Source organism: Urocampus carinirostris, chromosome 3 (assembly GCF_059441175.1).
Source record: "Urocampus carinirostris isolate Australia breed hairy pipefish chromosome 3, RoL_Ucar_1.0, whole genome shotgun sequence".
NCBI classification, from domain to species: Eukaryota; Metazoa; Chordata; class Actinopteri; order Syngnathiformes; family Syngnathidae; genus Urocampus; species Urocampus carinirostris.
In genome coordinates, this window is record NC_142351.1 from 15,030,058 (window position 1) to 15,057,565 (window position 27,508).

Here is a 27,508-nt window from a genome sequence, read left to right on the forward strand (position 1 = left end):
CAGTACAATACAGTTCACCTTATGGAATACGGTTAGAGAGATAAATTCTTGTTAAACAATCAAACAATAAAACAAAATTTAACTTACCTATTACAAGTTATTTTACGCGTAGTTGATAAAAAGACCTGTGCAGTATGATGAGGTAATAACGATGAATGACTGCACAGGGGCAGGAAGAGCTTTACTGCTCCTCGGATGACGGCGCAGACGATGCAGGAGAAACTGCAGGAGGTGGCGTAATGGATATTGTCGGGCTAGCTAGCGTGGCTATTTCCTGCTTTCAATTTGTCCAATAAAATCACTTTTTCGGTAAGTGTTAGCATCTTTCGCTTTTTCTCCGGTTCACAAGTTGCACCAGGGAATGAAGAGTGTTTAGGAGCCATCACGAGGACTTCACAAAATTTTAAAAGACAAAGGCTACAGTAATGGCGAGAAGCGTACTGCATTGTGCTGTACAGTATACGTACGAGATATACGTGGCATACTGTAGTGAATGGGCCAGCTATTACAGGCCGCGAAGCTCTGAACCCGCAAACGTCGAAGCGCGAAGTAGCGAGGTCCCACTGTATTTTTATTGTGTGTCTAGCCAGGGCATGGACTTTGCTCAAAACATAATTGTTTCACTTAGAACATGGATGTCAAAAATCTGGCAAAAATAACCCTGGCCAAAACTCATTCATTTTGGGTTTTCTGTCCTTCATGAATCACACCATCACTGGGTGGAGTAAACGTTTTTTGTCAAATGGAAATATTGATTTTTCAAAGGATGTAATGCGATATCGGTACTTGTTATGGTTTCCGCAGCATATATGCAGGCCAAATCAGGTCCACCAAAGGATTTAATTCAGCAGGTGAGAATGTTTAGAGAAGTACAACAGAAAAAATTAGCTGCATCATGCTAAACAACGACCTGCAATTTTTTTCCTACCGTGTGCCTTACTGAGGTAGAATTTGTTTTACACCACTGACTTAATAATTAAGACCTAAAAGGACCATGTTAGTGGACCCCACATTCCCTGTCACCATTGCAACATAAAAGTAGTGTAAGATGTAGTGGAAATGTTATGAAGCTTCAGAAATGAAATATGAGATTAGAATTGAACCAAGCAGAGGTAAAAGGAAAGAAACCAAGAGGAAGGCTGCGATTGATGTGGATAGATGGTGTTATGAGTGCACTGCAGGAAAGAGGCCTGAATGTAGTGGAAGCTAGAGCTGTTGTTTGTGATAGGAATGAGTGGAGAGGTGTTGTTAAAGGATAGTGGGATGTTTAAACACATTCTAAAGGATGGGCAGGGCACCTGTATGATGCGGCAGGGGTAAACCAGTGAAAGTTGTTGGGCCCTGCTGTTGAACAGAAGAGTGTGTTGTGTCACCCTGACCCGAGTGACATGGCCGCTTTCTGGTGTCCCATTTCATCTGGAGGGGCGAAAGCATGACCAACTTGGGTGCCGAGGTGCTTAACTTGTTTGGGTGTTTGAGCATTTGGGTTGGCCATGGTCAAAAAATTTTAGTGTGTGTTTTTTGCTACTTTTTTCCTTTTTTAAATTTTTGTTTTGTGTTTGTCTCACTGTCGGTCACCCCTCGTGAGGGGTATGACCAGGGTGGATAGATTGTTAGATAAGATATATTTAAACTTTCTCCTTTTGTCTTGCCTTCACAGAAAGTATCCCAATATACAATTATTGTTCAAGCCACAGACATGGAGGGCAACCTGAATTTCGGTCTTTCCAACACAGCGACCGCCATCATCACTGTCACCGACATAAACGACAACCCACCCATGCTGACCTCCAGAACGGTGAGTTTTTACAAACACAGTGTTTGAAAACAGTAAACAGTCCTTGAGTGTTACATGGTATAAACCCAGCAGCAGACTGCTAGGAAATGTTCATGACAAAATTATTTCTGAAAAGCACTGCACTGGCATTCATTTCCGAGTGTTTTTTTCTTTTTTTTTTGAGAAGTAGAATTGGGACGTACAATAGGTAAAATGTTGACTACTGTACCAAAGCATGGTTCAATTCATTCTTTTGTATTGCTGCACATGTTCTTCCACTCTGCTATGTATCACCAGCCGGACCAAACTCATACGTATCACTTACACAGCATCTAAAATAATCAGCGTACCCACATCCAACCTCTCAGACTTAAAAAACAGCTCCATCATCCGACTGGTAATCACAAAACTCCAGGATATCACTTACACACTACACCAATACTATATTGTGCTACCTTCCGATACAGGACAATGAGATTTAGAAGGGTCTGCCACGGGAAAAGCCTGATCACCTCTGCCATTGCCCTACTAAATAACAGGCCTTGCAGATCCATCTAATCATTCTGCCCTCATTGCCCCACTGTCATGAATGATTGCCTTTTTTATGTACTGTATTGTAGATTCATTAATTTTCCCCGATGCAGTCAGTTGAAGTAAATTCTCCTAGAGCAGGGGTATCAAACTCATTTTAACTCGGGGGCCACACGATAGAACAAGCATTCTGTCGGGGGCCGGACTAGATTAAAGAGAAAGAAAAAGAGAGATAAAGAAATAAGAGAAAGAGGGAGGGAAAAGGAGAGAGGGTGGGACAAAGAAAGAAAAAGAAAGAGAGGGAGAGAGCGTGAGAAACAAGAGAGATAAAAAGTCGTGAGAGAGGGGGAAAAGAAAGGGAGAGGAAGAATGAAATCCAAAGAGAAATAAAAAGACAGAAGGAAAGAAAAGAGAAAAGAAAGTGCAAAGGGTAGGAAGAGAGAAAGAGAAAAGAGAGAAAAGGAAAAAAGGAAGTTAGAGTTAAATGAGACAGAGAGAGAAAGAGACAACGAGCAACAAAGGAAGAGAAAAAGAGATACAGAGAGTGAAAACAGAGAGAGACAGAGAGTGGGAGAAAAGGGGGGGGGGAGAGGGACAGAGAGAGAGAAAGAAATACAAGTACAGTGTCTTTGTTCGAGGCATCTGGCTTTGGCAACATCAAGTAGACATATTTCTACCTGCAGCTTGTTTTTCTCTTGCGCTTCTCTGAGTGTTGTCTCGCGGCCCGGATTCAATCCCCTAGCAGGCCTGATCTGGCCCGCTGGCCGCCTGTTTGACACCTGTGCCCTAGAGGGACCGATAAATGAAATTGAATGTAATCCAACACCAAGCAGATGGCGAAAAGAACTGTGGCATGCACATAAAGACACTAGGTGGTGCTAGACATCCCTTCGTCTTGTTAAATTTATTTATTTTTGTCAGTTTACTGGCATCTATAATCACTTTCAGGGTGTACAAGCTACACTATTAATCCTTAAACAGAATGTTCCCGTTCATTGTATTTATTTTTCACATCAGAGAACAAACACTGGAAAAAATACCTTTATAGAGCTGAAATTTGTCATTTTCTGAAAAATGATGAAGTTCAGAGGCGCGTCAAGTCACCTTGTGTTAACTCTGTTAACTGGGAGCCAAGCTTGTTGGAGACACAATTCAGAATTCTCCATTTTTTTGTTGTATATACTCCTATTCTGTATCTGCTGGATGGTGTTATGTGTGCACTGCAGGAAAGAAGTCTAAATATAGTGGAAGCTAGAGCTGTTGTTGGTCATAGGATTGAGTGGAGAGGTGTTGTAAAAGGATAGTGGGATGTTTAGACGCATTCTAAGGGATGGGCAGGGCACCTGTATGATGCGGCAGGGGTAAACCAGTGAAAGCTGTCAGGCCCTGCTGTTGAACAGAAGAGTGTGTTGGTGTCACCTTGACCTGAGTGACATGGCCGCTTTCTTGTGTCCCTTTTTATCCGGAGGGACGAAAGCATGGCCAACTTGGGTGTAAGGGTGCTTAACTTGTTTGGGTGTTTGGCCATTTGGGTTGGCTATGGTCCAAAAAATGTGTGTGTGGTTTTTTGCTACTTTTTCCCTTTTTTTATTGTTTTTGTTTTTGTGTGTTTGTCTTGCTGTCGGTCACCCCTCTTGAGGGATATGACCAGGGTAAATAGATAGATAGATATTATTGAAACAGTTTTACTTATTTAAGGGATAATGTTATTCTTTTAATCAATAGTACAAAATTGTCATATGTAAAAAATGCTTTTCTTTTCCTCTGTGATTACTCACCATAAAATGTAGCCACTGCAGAAGAATGTTAATGAGAAAAGAATGAGGAAAGTTACGGTTCTATAACAAGTGTAACAAAATGCTACTTCCTCATTCCCTGGAGGAAAACCCACACGGACACGTACAGGAAATGACTAATCCATATCATTGATTTTCATAACCATAAACCTGGAGCCATAAAAATGGTTAATGCTTGTTGTCATAATAGCGATATTTAGAATGATGATTGCATTAGACAAGGTCAATAATAGTAAAAAAGAAAATTGGAAATGTAAAGTCCGTGTTATGATGCAACACATCTTATCGGTTTCAGATAGGTGTTTGATGGGAGTCAGTTCAGGGACACCATCAATTATGAATAATGGGCGGGACCATACGTCTTATTAAGTCTGTTTTACTGTATCATCCTGTCTGTTTTTGTGCCATAATCATTTTTTTGAGTGCTGCTTCTGTGTGTCCATTTGAAAGCTACAAAGTAAAGTTCATTGCATATGTTGATTTTAGCTGAAGGTTACAAGTGTTGCATCAAAAGCGGCCCAATGATGCGCTAGAGGCATGAGGAAGCTCCTGCAGAGAAGTGTGCAATTGAGCCTGTCAGTCTAATGAAGCGTTGAGCCTGGCAATATTAAACAGTTTTTTGAGGTGGTCAATAAGGAGTTAGCATTCACATTTACCCTCAGGGCCTTTTTAAACACAAGGTTCTGGAACCTATGGATCCCGAGCCAGATATGACTAATATCATGATAACATCTGGCTCGGAGATCAAATATGGTCCATGCTAATCTTCTTTATCATTCCAATTTTAGTGTACAGACGCTGCCCGACTTATGAACGAGAAGTTGAATTTGTTCAAAAGTTTCTTCAGTGCTATATTTTTTATGGAATGTATGTTTAAGGTTTACATAAGTATGTTTAAGGCTTGTATACGTTACCTGTATAGTTTTGTGCTAAAAAATAAACATGTCATAAATTAATAGGCTCTAGAAAGACAGATACAGTTAGGCGGATTCCTCCTGGGTGGCCTAAATAAAGCGATCCAACCAATTTCCCAACAGCATCAAGCTTCCATATTCCATTTTCATTTCAAATGAAACAGTTTGCCTCTTCTTTACACTTTACACCAACCATATTAGATGGATGCACAGATATTAAACAATACAAATGTCAAATTTCTTAGCGCGCTGGAGATACAGTATAGAATGTTTACACATTAACTAGGAAGAGGAAGCGGAATTCTTTGTCGGGATGTTATGCTGGGTGACCTCTCACAGTGCCACACGCCGGTAGCGGCGGAAAGATGCAATACAGTACTGACCTGTACTCGTAAAAAGGTGCACACACTACAAAATCTAACTCACAGCAATGTCCGGATATTTTTCGACATCCTGAAAAAAAAGTCAATATCTACCGTAAATCCAATGGTCGTAAGTAGAGGAGTGTCTGTATAAAAGTCCAAGCCTCTCTTGCATTAAATGGTTCAGTCCAGAGTATGTATGGCACAGTCTTAATTAGAGTTTTCAGTGTTTAAAGCGTCTCCTGTTTAAATGGAAGCCCATTAAAAAATGAAGGTTCACTGTTGAGACACTTTATGTTAAAAACCCACAGAACAAACTTTAAACACCCGAAAACGCCACCCATGCACCCAGAGCAATTCAATTGGGTGAGCAGATCGCTGCACACATGTCACACTCCCCAAAATACATCCGTATAATTCTCGTCTGTAGTATTTTGTGTCATTTTTACAGAAAAATTCTTGAGTGACATCGTATCATTCATGATATAAAATGGTATATATCGTCCTTAATCATTTTGCTCCTCAGATAGTATAGTGAATTTTCTCTGGATATACATTTTAAGTTGTATATGTATTAATATGGTACACAGGCTCTGGAATTATTATAATTTCATAAATCAAACATCACACTGTGAAATAGAATGCGCGGAAGAATTACCTTTTGTTTGGAGAGTGGGTTTGGCAGTTTTGTTGATGTTTGTCCTAAAATAAATGGTTTGGCTTTCTCAAACTTCAAAATATTTTGCTTTCATGTTTGTTTAGCTCAAAAATGTTCCCGACACCAGCTCTAACAGTTAATGTGATTTAGCATTTGTCAGACAAAAAGACATGCTGTCAAAACATGCATTAAGAACATGATAAATTGGGAGGTAAAGAGTGGACCACTGTGATGTTGACGGCAAGACAAAAGATGTTCTGAGGAGACGTGATGGAATCATCCATCTAAAAGAGCTTTTTTCAGGAATGGTGATAAAGTAAAATCATGAGCAGTTGTAAATTAGACGCCCAGGTCTGGACACGATCCTATCCCTCCATATAAGGTCTCTTAGCTTTAACGGCGGCATACAATATGAAGGTTACTAACCAGTAAACGATTAGCACGCTCTCATTTTTAGTTTAAGCGCTTTTCCATCATTGCCAAAAAGCCAGGTTTTTGCTATTGTGGTTATTGATGATAAATTTTAGGGGAGGTTAGTGAGCAGAGCAATGTCTCCCAATTGAAACATAAATCATCCTTTTTGGACGGTGGGTTTGCATAAAAGTCATTTGGTTGAGAAGGTGCAACATTATGCAAAGATTTTGCATTTGCTATGATCGCCGCTGGTCTTGTAAAGCATCCATTCCCAACCTTCGAAAAGCTAGGACAGCATTCCTCATTTGAAAACGACACCCAATGCTTCTTAACTAGCACAAAGTAAAGTATGAATCCTAAAATAATGATGACCTCAATGTATTCACAAATATTCATTGTGTGTGTGTGTTTGTCAGCAAACACAGTAAACGCACACTTCATGTAATTTCGCCAACCATTGTACGCACTGTCAATTTGTGGGATGGGATACAATATTCAACAATGACATATTGTTTTAGCAAAACTGTGTGGGAATGATTCCTTATGATCCCATCTCATTAACCGTTTTGGAAATCACTGTTATAATCATCGAATCATCCATTTATCCATCCATTTATAATCAAGACGATTAGGGTTGTGCTAATGCCTATCTTTGCTATATTTAGAAATTAGGCGGTTGCCAGTCTGTCATAGGAAACACATAGAAAATATTTGTCAGGAACTAGAACAGGATCAGGACGCAATCGCGTGACGTTCTTTTACAAGCCTTTATTTTACGGGATGAGTAGTTGTATGCATTTAATGCAGCCATGTTTAACAATCTTTCTCTAATCTTGACCAATTTTGTGAATTACCGTAAATTCCAGACTATAGAGCGCATCTGATTATAAGCCCCACCCACCACATTTTAAGAGGAAAACCGATTTTGTACTTACTCAAGCCGCACCTGTATATAAGCCGCATGCGCCCATATTCAAAAATGTAACACAAACACAAAATTAACCCAAACCCGACTTTAAGTCCCGCGGTTGAAACTGAATGTCCTTCATCAAAGTACACAGTCCAAAAATCACAGCCAGCAAAATGAACGGAAAATGATACTAACGTTTGGTGCAGACCTGCAGAGTCCAGGACCCGTTGATAGTAATTGAAGGAAAAAAATGTATTTCCATCTCACCTTTACTCCACTTCCCGTCAGCCCCTGTTTTTTTCGCCCCTTCTTTTTTGATTCGCCCGTGCAAAACATATCAGAATAAGTCTCTAAAATAAATACATTACAAAAATATACAGCTGCAAATACATATTATACATGGTTACACATATTTACAAAGAAAGACGGTACACCGAGAGAGTTTTCAAAGCTTTAATAATAATGATATAACTTTCATCCCAAACGGTGCCTGACAGGGCAGTTAATGGTAGCAACACGCTAGCAACACGTTCGCAAAAAGGAAACGGGTCTGTTAAAAAAAACATACCGTACTTTTAAAAATCACGGTAAACCGTCCTCATCTTCCTCCTTAGAACTGAAGCCATCAAAGTCGTCTTCCACAGTGTCGGACAGAAACTTTGTCATATAGACGTCGTCTCACGCTCCCATTCACTTATCACTCTGTGCCCTCCTCTCCATCACGCAGCAGCCCGGCTTTTCGGAACCCGTTGGTGATGGTGGATTTTTTAATGTGCCTTTCTTTTTTTCATTTTGCATGATGAGGGTATGTTAACACTAATTTAATTTGTGCACAAGCCAAGAAGTTGCAGTCTTCTTCGGCGCATATATTCCACCTTTTGTAATCGAGCACCGATGGCGGCCATTAGAAAAAGTACACAAATTGGCCGCATCACTGAATAAGCCGCAGGGTTCAACGTTAGGGAAAAAAGTAGCAGCTTATAGTCCGGAATTTACGGTAGTTCTCGACAGACCATTTTTTTAGACGAATGAACAATCCATTCCCCACATATTGTTAATTCATTTAAGATTATTTGCAGTTAGGTGGTTCCATGTGGGTGCTGAATGTTTTCTTAAGCTTGAACAACAAATCAGGAAATTTTATTTCACCAAAACGGCCCTCAAGGGTCTATGACTCATGTTACTCATGTTAACAAATTGGATCTCTCGCAACCGTCCCCGTTTTCACCCGACGGTGCGCACGGACAACCGGACCTGCGTGATGACTTAAGTATGTCACCAGGTATCTGAGCACCTTTCCAAACTAAGGCCGCTAATCCAGCCACAGCTGTCAGCTGGTTGGAGGTTAATGCAAAGGTTGTGGCGTGTATTACAACCCTTTGGAGTTTTCGGTCTGGGGCTTTGATATCAAACGCTCACATAAGCAGCTCACTGGCTTCAACCATGTCTGTTACCCAAGGTGACACGAGGATGCTTCACGCCCATCAAGTCCGAATGAGTCAACTCAAGTACGTAATCAGCCTCCGACCATACACGATTGCTTCCGAGTTTTTAGGTTCACTCGTGTGGGTGGGACCTCTGGTTCAGCTTTATCCGGTGAGCTTGCCGCGACTTTGGTCAATCCCTGCCGTTGCTGACGTCTGACAGACAGCAGCTCACTCTGCATCAGGCTTATCGGGACGTAGCACATGTTGGCACAGCAAGGGGACAACTAAAAGTCTCTCTTTTACGCTCATACAGATGTTTTACCCTCCTCCAACCATGGCTCCTTTTGGCTTTATTCACTCTCTTTTCTGACTGGGGGAATTGGATATTAATTTGCATGAATGAGGGCAAGGAGTGTAGAAAACTTTCAAACAGTATTTCTGTGTTAGCGTGTGCGTGTTCGTTTCAGGTGTGCAATTGTGTTTACTGCTTGTTTGCACTGCAGCAGTTGCAGAGGCTGGATCATTAAGCGTTTTACGCCTGAAAATCCAGAAGGACGACCGCCTCACTTAAGCGAATTGGAACACAGAAATGTTTTGAACAAATTGCCACACTTCAACAGCTCAATATATCCCAGAAGGACATTTTTCAAAATAAATTGATCTTGCAGAAACATTTTTCAAGGTAACATTTTTTCCTTCTAATATCTGCAGTTTTCTGGTGAGGTGCCTGAGAACAGAGTGGACGTTGCGGTAGCTAACCTGACGGTGATTGATGCTGACCAACCGCATTCCCCCAACTGGAATGCCATTTACAGGATCATCAGTGGCGATCCATCTGGACATTTCACCATTCGCACTGACCCAGTCACCAATGATGGCATGGTAACAGTGTTGAAGGTAAGCCAAACACTTTTGTAAGGTTTCTGCCTGTAGAGGTTATCATCACATTGTTATGTCTTATCTCGCTTTAAATGTCAGATCTCATGTGATATCATGTCCAAACAATAGTCATCAAACACAGTGCCCTTACATGGGAAAGGCTGCAGTCTTGCCTTTGGAATGACCCTTCTTGTTTAAAATAAAGGATTGAAAGTCCTTTACAGAAACTCCCACACTCACACATTTACACAAGGGCTGGCGAGACCACTGTAGCAATAAGGTATTGATTTCCCAATTACAGAGGCAGCAGTTTTATACGCTTATAATGGGATACCTGCTGTAGTGAACGACAGAAACAAGAATGATTTGTCTTGTTCCTGTGTTCAGTCAATTGGACGAAGGTTCACTCTGTTTGTTTAACCCATTTACGATACACAACCCCCCTACCCCCGCTTTCCCCAAGGAAAAAAATAAAAAGCATTATCCCAAGTACTGCCAACGTATTTTGTTATGTCTAAAAACAGCTGCACATATTTTGAAGAAATAACTGCTTTATGTTTAAGTTCAGCAAATAACATGTCATGTCTGACTACATTGCTAACGAAATAACAATAGCATTCAATATAATTCCCACCGGACAGTGAATCGTGCACAGTGGCATTTTGCTTTTCTTCATTATCTCTAGATGAGTGCCTTTCATTGTCCATTCCTCACACTCCCTAATGTAAAATTCAGCATGCAGCTGAGTAGCCGCAAGCTTCTGCAGGGACCCGTTGGGATATTATCAGGAAATCATAAAATAGGAGATAGTACTTCCCTTGGGAATGACATGAAATAGACTGCTGCACAAGGTAAACAGAGTCACCCCAGGGAACAGGAAGTGGAATGGTTCACATCAGACACTATGTGATAGGTAAAGTCACCATATAAGAAGAGACCCTTCTTTAAAAAAAAAAAAAATAGAAGACTTTTTATTTTTACAAATGTGCTTGCTAGCCGCACATGAGAATTGATTTCAACCAGGTATGCATAATATCCCATGGGCACCTGCTCTCAATGGTAAACAAGGGCCAAGGTCTTAACCGTGGCTTGTCACATTTTCTCAGCTCTCTAAGGAGAGTACGTGAAGGAATTCACGTTTCAGGGTTTGGGCAAAAGGTTAGAAATAGACAAACGTGGAAATGATGATGTGCTAAAATAGACAAACAATGAGCTCTTGATTGCATCATTAAGATGTTGCAGTCATTAAGATATGCAAATCGCAAAAGATGATTGAGGATCGGCAGGTAGAAGTGAAGTGAAGCAAGAACACAATTGGGATCCAGTGATGTGTGGATTCGAGGGAGTGGGAGACTTTACTGGTACGTGACGAAATTAGGGGATTTCTTCCTCAATAGTTTTGCAGTGGTTAGGGTAAAAGGATTTTGCCCTTTAATTTATGAGGTAGATCATTATTATAGAGATATATTATTTAAATGATAAGCCTTTTTAAGATTCGGGACTGTCAAACTGAAAATGATTTGGTTTGTCCTCATCATATCTCAGTGTCAAAATATATTTGTGTTTATTTTTTTAATTGAGTACACTTCCATACAAATGTTCCAATGCAATGTTAGAATTTTAAACTGCAAAAACATTCCAAGTAACAAGAAATATAATTAAACATCTCAGGGGGGAAACAGGTTAAATTACCAGAATCTTTAAATATATTATTTGTTTAATGGTGTTCTTTTGGGGGGAAATCTTAATAGACCAAATATACTGTATGACTTTACGTTAACATTTTTCAAGCTATAATGATAATACAACAAAAAATATATTTTAGATTTGATTTATATATCTCAGAGTCAAGTAGTACTTTATTCCTGTCAAGAACCGGAACAGGATAAGGACCCAGATGTTTCTCACACAAGCTTTAGTTTACGGGAAATGGGGCAGTCATGCACATTAACCCAAATGCCAGTGATTCGGCGATCGTTGGGCGGAAAACGTAAGGCAGCAGTCTGGCGTGGAATGACAGGAAGCCAGAGGCCGACAAGCTCGATACCAATTGCACGACCAGATGTCGGACAGATGAGGTCGATACCGGACAGGACGGGACAGAGAGGATAGATATCAGGCACTGGAGACTGGAGTCCGATAACAGGCAGGACGAGAAAGACGGAAACAATACCAGACACTGGAGATCGAAATGAAACAGGACAAACTAGACGGAAACGCTACCAGACACTGGAGATCGATAATAAACAGGACAAAATAGACTGGAAATATACCGGCCGGGAAACACATGCAAGAAACCGGACAGAGTCAAAACCCACGTCTTGCGGGTGCAGAGGTTTGTTGACGGACTGACAAAGGGTGAGTGAGAGCATTGAGCTTAAATAGGAGGGAAGCCAATCAGTCAACGAGCCGCAGCTGGCGCCAAACGGGCGGGGCCAATTGGGTGGCATGGGCAACCGTGACAATTCCAGAATCATATGAAAACATTGTTAATCTTTTCAGCTATAGAATTAAAGATTTCACACCAACGTTTTTTGATCGAAAAGCAGGTCCAAAATAAATATGCTAGTTTCAGTATCTTCGAAACAAAATGTACATTGAAAGTGTGAATCCTATGAATTAACAAAATTCATTGCATTTGTCAACAAGTGGCCGTTGCGTAACATCCAGATTTTTTCCCAGTCAATCAATTTTACATTTTTCTTCCAGAAGGACGTCACACATGTGCTCATTGGGACTTCCAATGCAACCTAATTTTGTCTGGTCCCTTTGCAAGCTACATCTATCAGGCCAATGCTGTCTCAATGGTCTATGCTCTGATATAGAATTTTGTGTGCCTTTCCAAATTTTGTCAATTAAACCAATTGTACAATATGTTGACCCAGTTAAACTCTAGAAACATTTTAAAAATGATCAGAGTAAATGGAATGCACCTAGGCTCAATTTTGAGGTTCATGGCATGTTATTTATTAGTTGTTTTTTTTTGTTTGTTTTATTTGAATACATGTGCAAAAATAAATATCCACAGAAACTATTTTATAACATACAAAAATGTGGAAAAAGTGTAATGCGGTGAATACTTTTCTGATGCACTCTACTTAAGAATATCAAACATTCTCATTAATATAATTTGAGTGGAAAAAGCTGAAAAATCCCTGGGCCTGGCCCTGGGAAACTGTGAGATGATTTATAATTGACAACAGATTTCAACCACTTAGATGACTCATACTGTAAGGTGAATATTACTGGTTTATCTCAGACTTCACAAGTGTCAATTACTGTATCTAAAGTACTGACCTACAGAGGAGATCTAATGTGTTGTATCTAACACAATACATTAATTTAATGTAAAAAAAAGTCCTCATTGTTAATAAATAGGCTAATGAATTTGCCAAGTTTGGTGAGTAATGCAAAGGCATGCTTTTTAAAAATGTTCTTGAAACAAGGAAGAGGCTTTGTTATAGTCAAGTGAGGTTTTACTTCATATATCACAGAATATCTTGAATGTGTGCCAGTCGTATCCAGATCTCAATGAGTCAGAACACATTAAAAGCTGAAACAAGTGTAGGATTTGCTATTGTCTTACTCATTTGATCAGATTAGAGCGGTCACTTTAAAAGGTTATTTATTCACAAATGTTTATTTTACTGTATCACACGATGATTACTTTTGCTAGCATCTTCCTCATTCTCAGTCTGTTTAGATTTCCAAAAACAGAAACAATAGCCTAAACAAACAACCAGTTGGTTAATGAACTCATCACTTATAAAACGATTTTTTCAATATCGGCATATTTTTTGTGTGACACTACTTGTGGTGTCCAACTCAGACATAGTTGAGAAAGCTAAAAGGAATTCAATTGAAAAATATATACACCTAAATTGGGCTGAAAAGGCTGAATCTGCATGGATTTTGATATTGGTGGAAAATTCCTTTTGGCAGCCTGAATTTACACATTTTTTCTGAAGAGAAAGCCAGAGTCTGTCTTGTGCATGTTCGGTTTTGAACGTGACTTTGTTTTTAAAATGCCGGTGTTTAGGAAAGAGCCTACATTATTTTTTTAAGTACTCAGGAGCAGTGCTCCTTCTAAGCTGCGCGCGTGCGCAATTGCGCACTGCTCGCACATTCTCAGTACACAAGAAAATCTAGCCAGCGCACAAATAATGAGGGCTCAAAATTACTAATTAAGAAGCGACTCAAGTCAAAGTTACAGTGCATGAAGGTAAAAATAGACGGGTTCCCCTGACGTTGTGTTATAAATGCGGTATTTTGAAGTCGAGTCGAAGTAGAACAAAGTTGAGTAGAGTTTGTCGAGAACCGGCTTCTTCCTAAACGGCTCTTTGGGTTGTTTTTGCTTCTTTAATCCCAACATGACCAAATATTATGTAAAATTATGCACAAAATGACTTAAAGGAATGAGGGAATAGAACAAAAAAGAAAAAAAATACCAAATGAAAAAGTAGTAAAAAGCTGAGATAAAAAGAAACAAAAGGAAGAGAAAAAAGAAGGAAAAATTTAGGGAAAAAAGTCAGAAAAAAAGAAAAGACAGAAAAGTAGGAATAAAATAGAGAACAAAAAGAATAAAGTTACAGCTCGGAAAAAATAAACACAATGACATTTTTTTAAAGAAATTGTTAAAAAAAAGTAGAAAGAAAACACTGAAAAAAGAAGAAAAAGTTTGTGTTGCATTCAAATAATTTCCAATTATATCAAGTCAATCTTGTTGGCAACATTGTACTTCCACTAAAAAATGTGATTAGGTACAGTTCTGTATCGTGCAACCGACTAAATAAGCCCCCAAAAATATTAATATTATTCGACAAAATATGCCAGGAAATAAAAAGAAATGGATATCTTGTGAAAGAATTGTAAGAACAAACGACGTTTGTAGGCCACACGACCTTTGCAATAGTACATGAGTCAATTTATTCAAAAGAGAAAAATAATTTTAAATTGCCGGAAACTCAGCAAAATGTAACTTGATGTCAAGTTTTGGGCATGTTTGATAATGACCTAGTTGCCACACTTGGGATTGCTGTTGCTCACTGTTGTTTCAAGCGTTGCTCACCGACTTTGTGTGAACGCTCGGACCCGTGGAAAATTACAGGGATCATTGCTCAGGAGGTCTTTTATCAAGTATCTGATTCGATAAAAGTGTTCAAACTATCATGACTACTGCTCTATGTGACAAAGAGGCTAACCTAAACAAGCGAGCATGTAAACGCCAGAAAGGATCCTTGTGCGTTAAGTCAGGATTATTTCGAACAGCAGTGAACCAAAACTCTCCATGTAAACCTGGCAAGTGATTGTCCACGAATGAGCCAGTCTCAGCTCAAGTCTCTGGAGTATGCTTTCAAAAATGTAAAATATAATTAGAATGGAATACATTGGTAAGTGTGAACAGGAAAACACTCTTAAACCTTTCCCTGTGTCCCTTTTTGTTCTAGGCGGTTGACTTTGAGATGAACCGAGCCTTCATGCTGACAGTGGTGGTGTCCAATCAGGCTCATCTGGCCAGTGGGATCCAGTCCTCCCTCCAGTCCACGGCGGGTGTAACCATATCTGTGCAGGACATCAACGAACCTCCCTACTTTCCCAATAATCCAAAACACATCAGATTTGAGGAAGGTGTTCCGGCTGGCACCAGTCTGACAACTTTTTCGGCCACCGATCCCGATCGACTGCAGATGCAGCAGACAATAAGGTACTGATTAAGTAGGTCCAATGATTGCTAGATTTATACAAAAACCCCTGAAGGGTACCCGACAGGAAGAAAAAAATAAGTTTTTGGTTTTCTATATATGTCCAATGTAGAAGGACAATTGCTTTAAATTATATTTATTTTGTTTAGAATTTAATTCAGTTGGCAGGACGGCGGCGCAGTGGTTAGCTAATGTGTGGCACAGTTCTGAGGTGATGAGATCGGACCTCCTGTGTGGAGTTTGCATGTTCTCCCCGAACTTGCGTGTTTTTTCTCCGGGCACTCCGGTTTCCTCCCACATTCCAAAAACATGCATGTCAGGTGAATTGGCCAAATCTAAATTGTCCCTAGGTGTGACTGAGTGAGTGAGTTGTCTGTCCCTGTGTGCCCTGCGACTGGCTGGTAACCAGTTCAGGGTGTCCCCTGCCCACTCCCCGATATGGCTGGAATGGGCTCCACCAATGATTTGTCCCCAAAATACAATCTCATTGTATTATAAGAAAGCACTCCTCCAAATATATTGTATTTTAGCTTCATATTATCAATTTTGCAGTTCGTGGATATAAGTACTGATTGATTAGTCCAAAGGAAAAATATATAGATTCATGAATAAATAAATATGTAATATGGTTTGATTTAAACAAAAAACAATGTATTTACAAGAACAAAGGACATTGTGAGGGGGGAGGGGAGTGGTAGGGAGGGAGGACAAATTCTACTGCAGTTCAATAAGCCTAATTTTAAGATAATCATCGTATTTCATTGATCAGGAGTTACTTCCTAGTGTGTCAGAATGAAATATTCATACTCAGGACCACGAACAGTTGCTTTATCTTTTGTTGCATTAGTTTTCGGTCAGAAAAAACATCACATTAGGGCAGGGGCGCTGCATGGGACCCATCCAGGCCTCGGGGTTGACCAGGCTTCCTCGCCAAAGCGACGGCTCTGGGTTTCGGCCTTCTTTGTCCCCCTTTTCCATGTTGTCCCAGGGGGGGCAAAGGCCTGAGAGGCTCTCCTGGTGCCAGGTGCGAAGAAAAGAGAGTGAGCAGGCGTTCCGGCCTGCAGTTTAAAATGCAGCTGATGTCATCAGTCACCAAAGGCGTGTCCTGAGACCGGTTTGAGTTCTCGTTGATGCTTTTCAAAAAAAAAGTTCTCCAATTGGTTGATTGATTGATAATAGGTGAAAATTCATTCTGACATGCAATGAAATAAATCTCTGACAAGAACAATACACACAAATGAACACTTTGGGGGTTCAAATCTTTATAATACAGCTAAAGAGTCTGGGCACTTCCAATAAATAAATGCAATGTATGTCTATTGGCCCCGGTGTGTGTGCTCTTGTGTGCACTTAAGGAAAGATTGAAAGGTCTCGTGAACAAATTGTAGGTCTCTTGAGGTTCTTCCTTGCTTTGGCAGTTTGTAGTTGGACACGGCTAAGGGAAAATTGATTCATGGCAGTGTAGTCCTCTACAACTGGAATTAAAATTGTCTAAGTTCTAGGTTTGGCATTAGAAGCAAACTTATTTCCCAAATCCTCCATATGAAGTGGGATGATGCCCAAAAGCCTCACCAGAAGTTAGCAGAGTTCAATAAAGGAGTTATATTTAAAGTATCATCCATCTCTGAGACAACCATTGGAAAGTCCTGAGTAGGAATACTGTGAAGGTTAATAGGAAGTAATAGCCTTTAGGCAAATCTGATGTGTGTGTGTAAATGCGTGTTTGCTCTATAAGTTTCCCATAGTATATAAACACACACACACACACATACACTTGGAGCGAAAACTGTAAAATTAGTTAGTGCTGAAAAGAAAAGAGCTGGCTGGCATCCAAACACTTGACATGTCCAGCACTTCCTGTGTGCTAAACCCCTCAGGACGTTAAATGTCAAGCTACAAAGGTTCTTTTTGATTAGCCCGATTTAGTCCGTATCTCATTATCAAAGCAATTTAATCACCCAAATCCGAATGTAGTACTTTGGATTAGTAACTCACAGATCTGCAGGACTGTATCTGGCCTGTATTCCATGTAGAACATTTATGGAAAATCCAAATGTGTGCACCTTTCCTGGGGTAATGAGGCAAATGAGTTGATTGAAGAATTATTTTATCTTCTTAAATGGACCTTATTCATCTATTTGTATTAATGGGGAGGAATAATTCTTTTTTGTAAATTTATCATGATTTCCGCTTGTGGCATCTGCTCAAGCAAACTGTAACTGAATCACTTTATCGAAAGTATAGTTCTAGAACGAAATGGTGTATCATTAAATGCATCCTATGGATAAAAATAAACATATTTTTTTGTTTTGTTTTAAGTATTGATTTGAATCATGAGCAAAAAATGTGAACCATCATAAGAACGTGCTTATAGATATTTTTACTACTTTTCTTATCTTTTGTCAAATAAAACAACTTTAAAAAATGTTTTTTTTTCTTTATTAATGCTAGTTCATTTTTTATTTTTTATATTTATAAGTTCTTATACTGTGTCTTAGCTGTTATTCATTATTCTTTGTCTTACTGCTGTAACAAAATAAATTTCCCCCACTGTGGGACGATTAAATGATTATCTTATTCTATCTTATCTTATCTGATTTTATTTTATCTTCTTTTATCTTGAATTATTAGATATAAAGACGGATATACTGTAACTTTACCAGTTTTAAGTTTATGTTTCTTCTTTTATAGAATTCCTGAAATGCATCTTAAAATACAGAAAATATATTCTTTAAATAAGCACAATTGTGAAAATAAATAAATATGTTTGTTTTACTACATATGTTTCCCTCAAATATTTAACTGGATTGTATGCAAGGGAGGGCAGCACGGCAGCGCAGTGGTTAGCGCATGTGCGGCACAGTTCTGAGGTCATAAGATCGAACTTACTGTGTGGAGTTTGCATGTTCTCCTCCGGGCACTTCAGTTTCCTCCAACATTCCCAAAACGTGCATGTTAGGTTAATTGGCTGGTTCAAATTGTCCCTAGATGTGTATGAGCGAGCGAATTGTCTGTCCCTGTGTGCCCTCCGACTGGCAGTCAACTAGTTCAGGGTGTCCCCTGCCCACTGCCCGAATATAGCTGGGATGGGCTCCAGCACCCACGTGACCCTACTGAGGATAAGTGGTGCAGATAATAGATGGCTGAATGTATGCAAGGGAATTGTCCGAATAGCTCAGAGAGAATATATAAACAGTTTCACTCCTATGTTCAATGCACTTTCTGTCCAAGCTTCTAGTTTATTTTGATCTCACCAAATTAATATTCTTCAGTAAAGTATATATATATATATATATACCACAGCCATATCCCCCTAGTGGGAGGTGGCTAGAGTCATTTCTGACACTTTTTGGAGATTGATTCAGAGGAGGGGATTCCCAGCCCCCTCGCTCAACCCAACTGAGGTGTTGGGAGTCATTAGGTGACCAAACCCCCCAATTCCAACCCCTAATGCTGACTGCCAAGCAGGGAGGCAACGGGTACCAATGTTTGAGTCTTAGGTATGACTCGGTCGAGGCTTGAACCACAACCTCCCAGTCTCGGGGCGGGCGCAGTACCCACCGAGCTTCAGTAAAGTAAATGCATTAAATTCCTTTTAGCAAACCCCAGAACTTACCTTGATTACTATCAGCAGCTGCATAACCTGTAACTGCACCTCCAGCGGCAAAGTGGGTCATCTTCCACTGTGTTTTACTGCAGCGCTCAGTTGAATGTACCGTCAGTGGCTGAACGAGACATTGCTTTACAACAGGATTATAACAGATCAGATAAAAACAAACCTATTGTGGATGGAAAGAGTAGGTCAAGAAGAAGAATAGTCAGAAATGTCGGCATGAGATTTAAAGCCGGAACCTTTTGACTGAGAGGCTTACCTGAAATGTTTAATGACACAGCTGATCTGGGCTGAACATGACATTTGAATCATTTGCATGGTTTGTGATTCATAAGATGTGTCTTTGAATCTTACAAATATCTACGTGTCTCTGTCGGCGAATGATGAGTATACGTGACGGATTGATGGGATGGCTGAAATAGCAAAAAGTGAGATGCAGTGCGCGGTTTCAGGGACAAAGAAGAAGAAAGTCAAGCACGTTCGCTGACTGCAGGTCAATGTTTGCTAATACAGTAAGTGCAAATCAAAGGACTCGCATACTGACAGCATCTTGTTGGGGATAGGACGTAGGCAATGTGGACAGGACTAGGTAGGGACACCCGTGCGAGGGAGGAATCACCATGCATCACTTGTCAGACACCAAACCAGTGAGGTCGAGAGGCAAGACCAGAGAGACGGCCATAAATGATTACCCATACAGCCGTGGCTAAGCTGGAGACATTCATTTTTCATCCTGCGGGTTAGGGGTTTGAAAAATAAATGTCAGACTTCCTCCCACTGCTTGCTAAGATCACTCAGCTGCCACAGTTAATCATATCATCAGATTACCTGCCAAATCTCAAATGAGAGAAACCTCCAGATTTGGATGCATAAAACTTACTAATAGATGGACTTTAAGAACATTTTGTTCAGAGCTATTTTGTGTACTCTGTATTTTTAACAGGACCACTTTTCTATTATTTTCCCCATACTGGTACAGTTTTATCTCTTCGTACAAGCTTAATTCATTCCAGACTTGTGCTTTTTAGCTAGAATTACTCGTGTGATGAGCACATTTTCTAGATATGTAATACCGTATTTTCCGCACTATAAGGCGCACACGAAATCTGATTATTTTTAAAAAAGTTTTAAAATATATCATTCATTGAAGGTGCGCCTTATAACACGGTGCGCCTTATAGTGCGGAAAATACGGTAATTAAAAACGAATTGGTCGCTCCTGGCCAGCACGGCAGGTGAGTGGTTCTGAGGTCATAGGTTCAAATCCAGCTACCAGCGTTCCTGTGTGGGGTTTGCATGTTCTACCCGTGGTTGCATGGGTTTCCTCAGGGTACTCCAGTGTCCTCCCACATTCCAAAAACATGCATGTTAGGTTAGTTGGTCGTTCCAAATTGTCCCGAGGTGCGAAAGAGCGGCAACCGGTTCAGGGTGCCCCCTGTTCACTGCTAGAAGATGGCTGGGATGGGCTCCAGCACCCCCGTGACCCTGGTAAGGTTAAGCGGTGCAGATGTTCGATGGATGGATGGATGTTCCCTTCCTGTACGCAAGCATCCAAGTTAACCCTAAATAGTTATTAAACACATCTTCCTGATAATTAAAAACAGACTAAAATTATAAGAAACATACTCAATACCGTAATAAGATAAAAAGGCAAATATTGACACACTAAAATGTGATTTTATTATGTACACTTTCAATGGAGGCACTCCGTGCGTGTAATGCAGATGTCGACAAGGAGGAGTGACGAAGAATATTTGTAAATATGTAAGTTTTCCTTGTGTTTTATATATTTTTATCATTTTTAAATTGTGTACTATAACAAAATGTTTATGATGGAAATTTAGTTTTTTAAAAGACTGATGTCCATTTGCCCATTTCAGCTCTAATCAGGAATGTCTCTGTCACTGGTAGCAGTGGACAACTTTATCATGGATTTCTAATATTGTCACTGTATTCTACATAGTCTGTCTTGCTGTGAGTTAATAGGTTTTGTACTTGTAAAGCTGTCTATCTCTTAAACCCTTACCAATCCTGTAAAACTAGCATAAAATCCCAATGCAAGACAGTAAATGGAATGCTGTTCTTGAACCGTTTGGAGAATAGGGAAGGTTTGGGTTTCTCGTGATAGTTAACACCCTGAAGGTATTCCCTATTTTAAATAATTACAGCAAGAGCTACTAAAACAGAGTAATCTGAGTTGGAACACACATAAATAGAAGGTTTTTACGTAAAAAAATTTTTCCCAAAGTAGTTTTCATGTGCTAACTGGATTTTTGATGCTGGTGAATGGACTCAAGCAGTGAGTGGTCTCAAGTAGTCTATAGTGGTATCCTCTAGGACTCAAGCTTGGATTTACTCTTGTACGTAATGCATTTTTATTCTTCCAGATAAAACTTATTAATCAAGATTCACGTGTATAGAGGTATAAAGAGGTGCTTCAGTATTTTAAATCTCATTTTGGATTTGTTTTTGAAATAGAACTGTTGAAATTATTGATTTCAACCTACATTGTTGAGGGGAAAAAAGAAAAAGAAAGAAAGAAAGAAAAAGATAGAAAGAAAGGAAGGAAGTCTCTGACAAGTTTTGGAATGACTCAATTATACAATAGAATTTAAGATTACTGGTATGTCTGATAGGTGTAAAAGCTGTGCCTGGTTTGGTATCAGACAAGCACATCGTAAATTTGAGCTTAAATGCCAGGTCAGCTACATGAGATCACCCTTTGCTCAGAAAGTTAGCTGGTCGGTCAGCCCTTAACCGAGTTGTGAAAAATCCCAAACACATGAAGGCGAGAGCCCCTATAGGTTAGTTCTTAATCAGGGTTTAACAAGCACCCCGTGTTGCCATGCTTTAGGTATCACCTCTTTTTCCCACTTTCCCATAAAATAGACCTTTCCCTTGTCTCATGGATTTATCCCTGAAATCTTGCTGTGATGGAGTCACGTTTTTCCTGCAAGGGATTTTTTCATCTACCTGGTAGTGTCAGTGGGCTTGCCTGGTCTGTGGGAAAGCCTCCAGAGCATGGGAATGACATCTCTGTGATCCCTTTTGAAACATGCTGTTTCTCTTAGGATCATGCCCAATGCCTGCTGGGACAATCCCACCTTTCTTGCTACAGGATAGAGATTGTCATACTGTCCACCCCCACAACTTCCCAACCCATAGATCCAACTGATTCCTGACATAAAATGTACAGCACGTAGACAATTGGATTGATAGCAAATGCATATTTTAATGGAGATGCTATTATTCAGTGAGCACAGACCAAGTTCAAAGCTTTTTCAATTTGAATCCTGAAAGTATTTTAAAATTCAACATGGCCTTTGTCCGCAAATTGGTGCTTCATAAATTAGTTTCATGCAGAGAGCTTGACAAAGGCGAAGATGCCAGCCATGGCAAGTTCGAGTTAGATTCGGACCCCCCAAAAAAGGTATACGTTGAGAAAAATCTATCATAAAGTGAATGCTATGTGCCAGACAATATACAAGAACAGATAGGAAAATGTATGAATATTGAAGTGGAAAATGAATAGAGGCACGGCCGGTTTGGAGCGAGATCAGAGAGAATTGCAAGTATGGAGTGAGCCAAAAGCGACAAAAGAGAAACAATAACAATCAGATCAGGGAAGCAAACAGGGAGATCATCTGCTTGCCCTACTTTACTTTTATTAGCGACGAGACACAACCAAGACAATGTGGTCTCAGCAAGCGATGATCCTGCTCCCCCTTAGGCAAACACTTCTAATATTATCATTCCAATGTGGGCACACATTTACACAGTTGGAGCAGTCCATAACAGGAACGGTAAGAACTCACCTGGTTCCCGTAACCATCAAAGGAGAATGTGTAGATTTTGTCCAGGCCTACAAATACCTGGGTGTGCAGCTGGACAACAAACTGGACTGGACTGCCAACACAGAAGCTCTATGTAGGAAAGGTCAAAGCCGACTTTACTTCCTCAGAAGGCTTGGCCTCCTTCAACATCTGCAAAAAGCTCCTGAAAATATGAGACAGTTGTGGCAAGCGCCCTCTTCTATGCGGCAGCGTGTTGGGGAGGCAGCGTCATGAAGAAGGATGCCTCTCGTCTCAAAAACTGGCGAGGAAAGCGAGCTCAGTTGTGAGCACAGAGCTGGACAGCCTGACAACAGTAGCTGAGAGACGGGCACTGAAAAAGCTGCGGTCAATCATGGACAATTCATCGCATCCACTACACAGCATTATATCCAGACAGAAGAGCAGCTTCAGCGACAGACTGCCGTCACTGTCTTGTACCACGGACAGACTGAAGAGATATTTTCTTCATCATGCCATGAGGCTCTTTAACTCCACCCGGCGGAGTAAAGGCCCACATTAAACCACACCCCCTACATTGCATATTACCGTATTTTTATTGCAGTGTGTATTTTATGTAGCACTATTTAAATACTTTATACAACACGCTACAGTGGGTATTAGCACGTCACATTGGGTATTTGTATATTGTATTATTTCTGCTTTATTATTGTATTGTTCTCAGCGCAGGGATGCTGCTGGAAATGTGAGTTTCCCTGCGGGGATGAATAAAGTATTTATCTATCTATTTATCTAACGGACACCAAAGGATAGTACAAATAATCAACCAGAGGTAGGTTTGAAGCCCTGGAAGAGAGGTCAATAAAAAATTAAACTCTGTGAAGGTTCGGGACTCATAACTTCAGTTCTCCGTGAAAGACGATCTATGCAGTCACACATTCGAGAAAATGTATAACTGCTTGTGAGCATGGAAACGGCTAACTTCTCCATTGACTTGTGCCCTTCCTTTTAGGTACTCCAAGCTGAATGACCCTGCAGACTGGCTGTCGATTAACAGAACCAATGGGCAGATCGTGTCCACGGCAATCCTGGACAGGGAATCGGCCTACGTGAAAAACAACATATATGAAGCTACTTTCTTGGCAACAGATAACGGTAAATTCGATAAAGATTTTGCAGATTGTGATTCAAATAACCTGGAAATGTGGTGTGTCGTCTCCTAAATGTTCTAAAACAAAAACGTTTTTTATTTTAGGTAAAACATCCCATTGTTAGTAAACAGCAGTTTATCTTAGCATTTGAATAGATTACAGAAACTTTAACTAACCTGTTCAGTCGCACGGACGTGAAAAGACGTTTGCATCTCATCCATAGTGCAATGAGTGTTAAAAGGCATGGTAAAAAGGTTTGTTCTGTCGGAACCAGAACAGATACAGGACCCAATCGCGTGACAATCTCACACAAGCCTTTTATTTTACGGGAAATGGGGAGTCATGCACGTTAGAAAGCCGGTCTGGCTTGGAAGAACAGGAAGCCAGAGACCGATGAGATTGATAACAAATCAGGATAACGAAAATAAACAGGAGAAACTAGACGGGAACAAAAACTGGAGAAACAAGCAAACAGGACAAAAACAGACAGAAACAACACTGGAACCCAAAATTAAACAAGACAAAAATAAACGGGAACAATACCGGACTGAAGATATCAAGAGGAAACCAGGACCGAGTCAGAACCCACGTCATTTGGGACAGAAGTTTGTTTGGGAGATATCACAGGAAAACAGGAACAAGTCAGAACTCACGTCTTGTGGGGCAGAAGTTCGTTTGGGAGATATCACAGGAAAACAGGACCAAGTCAGAACCCACGTCTCGTGGGGCAAAAGTTCTTTTGGGAAATATCACAGGAAAACAGGACTGAGTAGGAACCTATGTCTTGTGGGGCAGAAGTTTGTTCAGGTAAAAATATTCTCTTCAATACTCGATTAGCTCCATTTGTGCTGAAATCCAAAAGGCACCAATTCAGTAGCTTCTGCCAAATTGCACAACCTTGAAATGTAAAAGTGCAACATTTTCGTCAGGCCTGGCGGCTCCTCTTCTGTTCTGTCCAAAAAGTGAATTCCACTCATGCAGGCGCCCTAGATGATCCTCCATCACATTTTTCTTCAAGCAGCAAAGCCCACTCATGTCGTCCTGGCCAGTGTAGAATGAAATGCACAGTCGTGGTTGCGATCCATTATCCCCAATCGACTATTGCTGTGAGCAAATTTGGGTCATTGGTGGTGGCTACCTTTTATTGGGACTTTTTGTCTAACAATACCTGTGTGGCAACGATCTTTTATCTTTGGGTGACTATTGCCACAAGTGAGCAGAGGACATGCTAAAAAATGGGGCGGGGAAAGCTACTTGGTGAATTTTCACATGTCACTGGAGCACTTTGGTCCCCATTAATTACTAAAAACATTTGACAGTGCGCATGTTTTGCCATGATCAACATGTGTAAACAAACTTTATCAGTCTTTATCTTTGGTGTGAAATGGCGAGTGTCAACTCCTGTTTCCGGGGCCTTATCACCATCTACTGTTCAGGAGTGAACTTGACCCTCTGGTTTTATTGTTTTCTTAGCAAGGCAAAGGACCGTGATCCATGGAAAACAGGTCTTCGACTCACTTTCGGGTCGTGACCTACTATTTGAGAAAATAATAATTAATCTAGGCCCTAACATTGGCATATCTCATCTGAAGCCTGGATTTCACTGACCATCCTGAGAATGTCTCTTTCTTTATGTACTCACAATTAATTAGTTTTATCTTTGTTTTTATTCTATTTGCATGCATCTCTAGAACTGAGGTTGAGTTGTCTTCAGTGTTCCCTCTAAGCTGCGCGCGTGCGCAATTGCGCACTGCTCACACATTGTCAGCGCACAAGAAAATCTAGCCAGCGCACAAAAATGAGGGCTCAAAATTACAAATTAAGAAGCGACTTAAGTCGAAGTTACAGTCCATGAAGGTAAAAATACACGGGTTGCCCCGACGTTGTGTCCTAGATGCGGTATTTTGAAGTCGAGTCGAAGTAGAACGAAGTTAAGTAAAGTTAGTAGAGTTTGTCGAGAACCGGCTTCTTTTAGGACCTCTTCCGGGTCCTAAACGGCTCTTCAGGTTGTTTTTGCTACTTTAATCCCAGCATGACCAAATATTATGTAAAATTATGCACAAAATGACTTAAAAGAAGGGGGGAATAGAACAAAAGAGAAAAAAAAAATACCCAAATGAAAAAGTAGTGAAAAGATGAGAAGTAAACAGACAAAAAGAAGAGAATTTTTTTTTTAAAAAGCCAGAAAAAAAGAAATAGAGAACAAAAAGAAAAAAATAACAGCTCGGAAAAAATAAACACAATGAGTTTTTTTTAAGGGAATTTAAAAAAAGTAGAAAAAAAACATGGAAAAAAGAAGAAAAATTTTGTGTTGCATTCAAATAATTTCCAATTATATCAAGTGAATCTTGTTGCCAACATTGTACTTCCACTAAAAAATGTGATTAAGTACAGTTTTGTATCATGCAACCGACTAAATAAGCCCCCAAAAATGTTAATATTATGCGATAAAATATATCAGGGGAAAAAAAGAAATGGACATCTTGTGAAAGAATTGTAAGAACAAACGATGTTTGTAGGCCGTACAACCTTTGCAATAGTACATGAGTCAATTCATTCAAAAGAGAAAAATAATTTTGCATTCCCGGAAACTCAGCAAAATGTAACTTGATTTCAAGTTTTGGACATGTTTGATAATTAATTATCTTGCCACACTTGGGATTATGGTTGCTCACTGTTGTTTCAAGCGTTGCTCACCGACTTTGTGTGAACGCTCAGACCCGCGGAAAATTACAGGGAACATTGGTTGTCTTATCTACATACGCCCCTCATTTAGTCAGCACATTTGCTCAAGGACTGGATGGAGGCCAAATGTTTAAAAAGGGTGCATTTGGGTATTGATTGTCAATTTAGTTTTCTAAATAGATTCAATAATGATAGCTTTTTAGGGAAAATGGGGCAGGACCTGTCGCTGTGCATCAAAGGCAACGATGCAGGGATTTTTTGCTGCCATCCAATCCTCTCTTCTTTCTTATCACCCATACACGCCCTCCTTTTTCTATGCTATCCATTCGGCATACATAACACTAGTTCTGCCTCATAGTTGAACCTCAAGCTTAAATGAGCGCAAACTCAATCAAAGCACACCAATGTTTGCACTTTCCTCAAGTGGGAGTACAGACGACCGTCAACTTTTTTTTATTGCCTTATCAGTGACGTGCAGCTGGATGTTTACCTTACACTGAGTTTACTTCAAAACGCCGGCTCATTTGAAAGCACACCATGTCTGACTCCGTTCATTAGAAATATTAATATATCTGTGTGTGTATTTATTGCAGCTGATAGTAACAAAATGAAGGTATAAACCTTCCAACTTACTTTTTAAACCAGCCCACATTTACAGTATTGGTTGGACTTCACACACCTCTAAATTGTTTGGCATTTTAACCTTCCCCTGTCATTCCACGGGCTTTTCATTAAACTTTAATGCCCTTCCTTCTGTATTTCCTCCAGGCAACGATATATTCTTTAAAAATGCATGGCTGTATAAAGCCCACGTCATTCCAGCCTTTTCCTCTAAAACATGATCAATGCCAATAGTGTTTAATCAAAAGAGACATTTGCGTAGAACTCTAGGACTGCTA

At 40.1% G+C, this 27,508-nt stretch overlaps 1 protein-coding gene across 2 annotated transcripts in view; it reads left to right on the top strand.

The window, feature by feature from the left end:
* The window catches only part of LOC148368899 (cadherin-4-like), a 452,029-nt gene that overhangs the window by 367,435 nt on the left and 57,086 nt on the right, over positions 1-27,508 (top strand). For both annotated transcript variants that reach the window (XM_088330808.1, XM_088330807.1), the window contains exons 9-12: positions 1,661-1,798; positions 9,501-9,686; positions 15,116-15,372; positions 23,786-23,928. In XM_088330808.1, the coding sequence (XP_088186934.1) occupies positions 1,661-1,798; positions 9,501-9,686; positions 15,116-15,372; positions 23,786-23,928 (724 nt within the window). The remainder of the gene's footprint in view (positions 1-1,660; positions 1,799-9,500; positions 9,687-15,115; positions 15,373-23,785; positions 23,929-27,508) is intronic.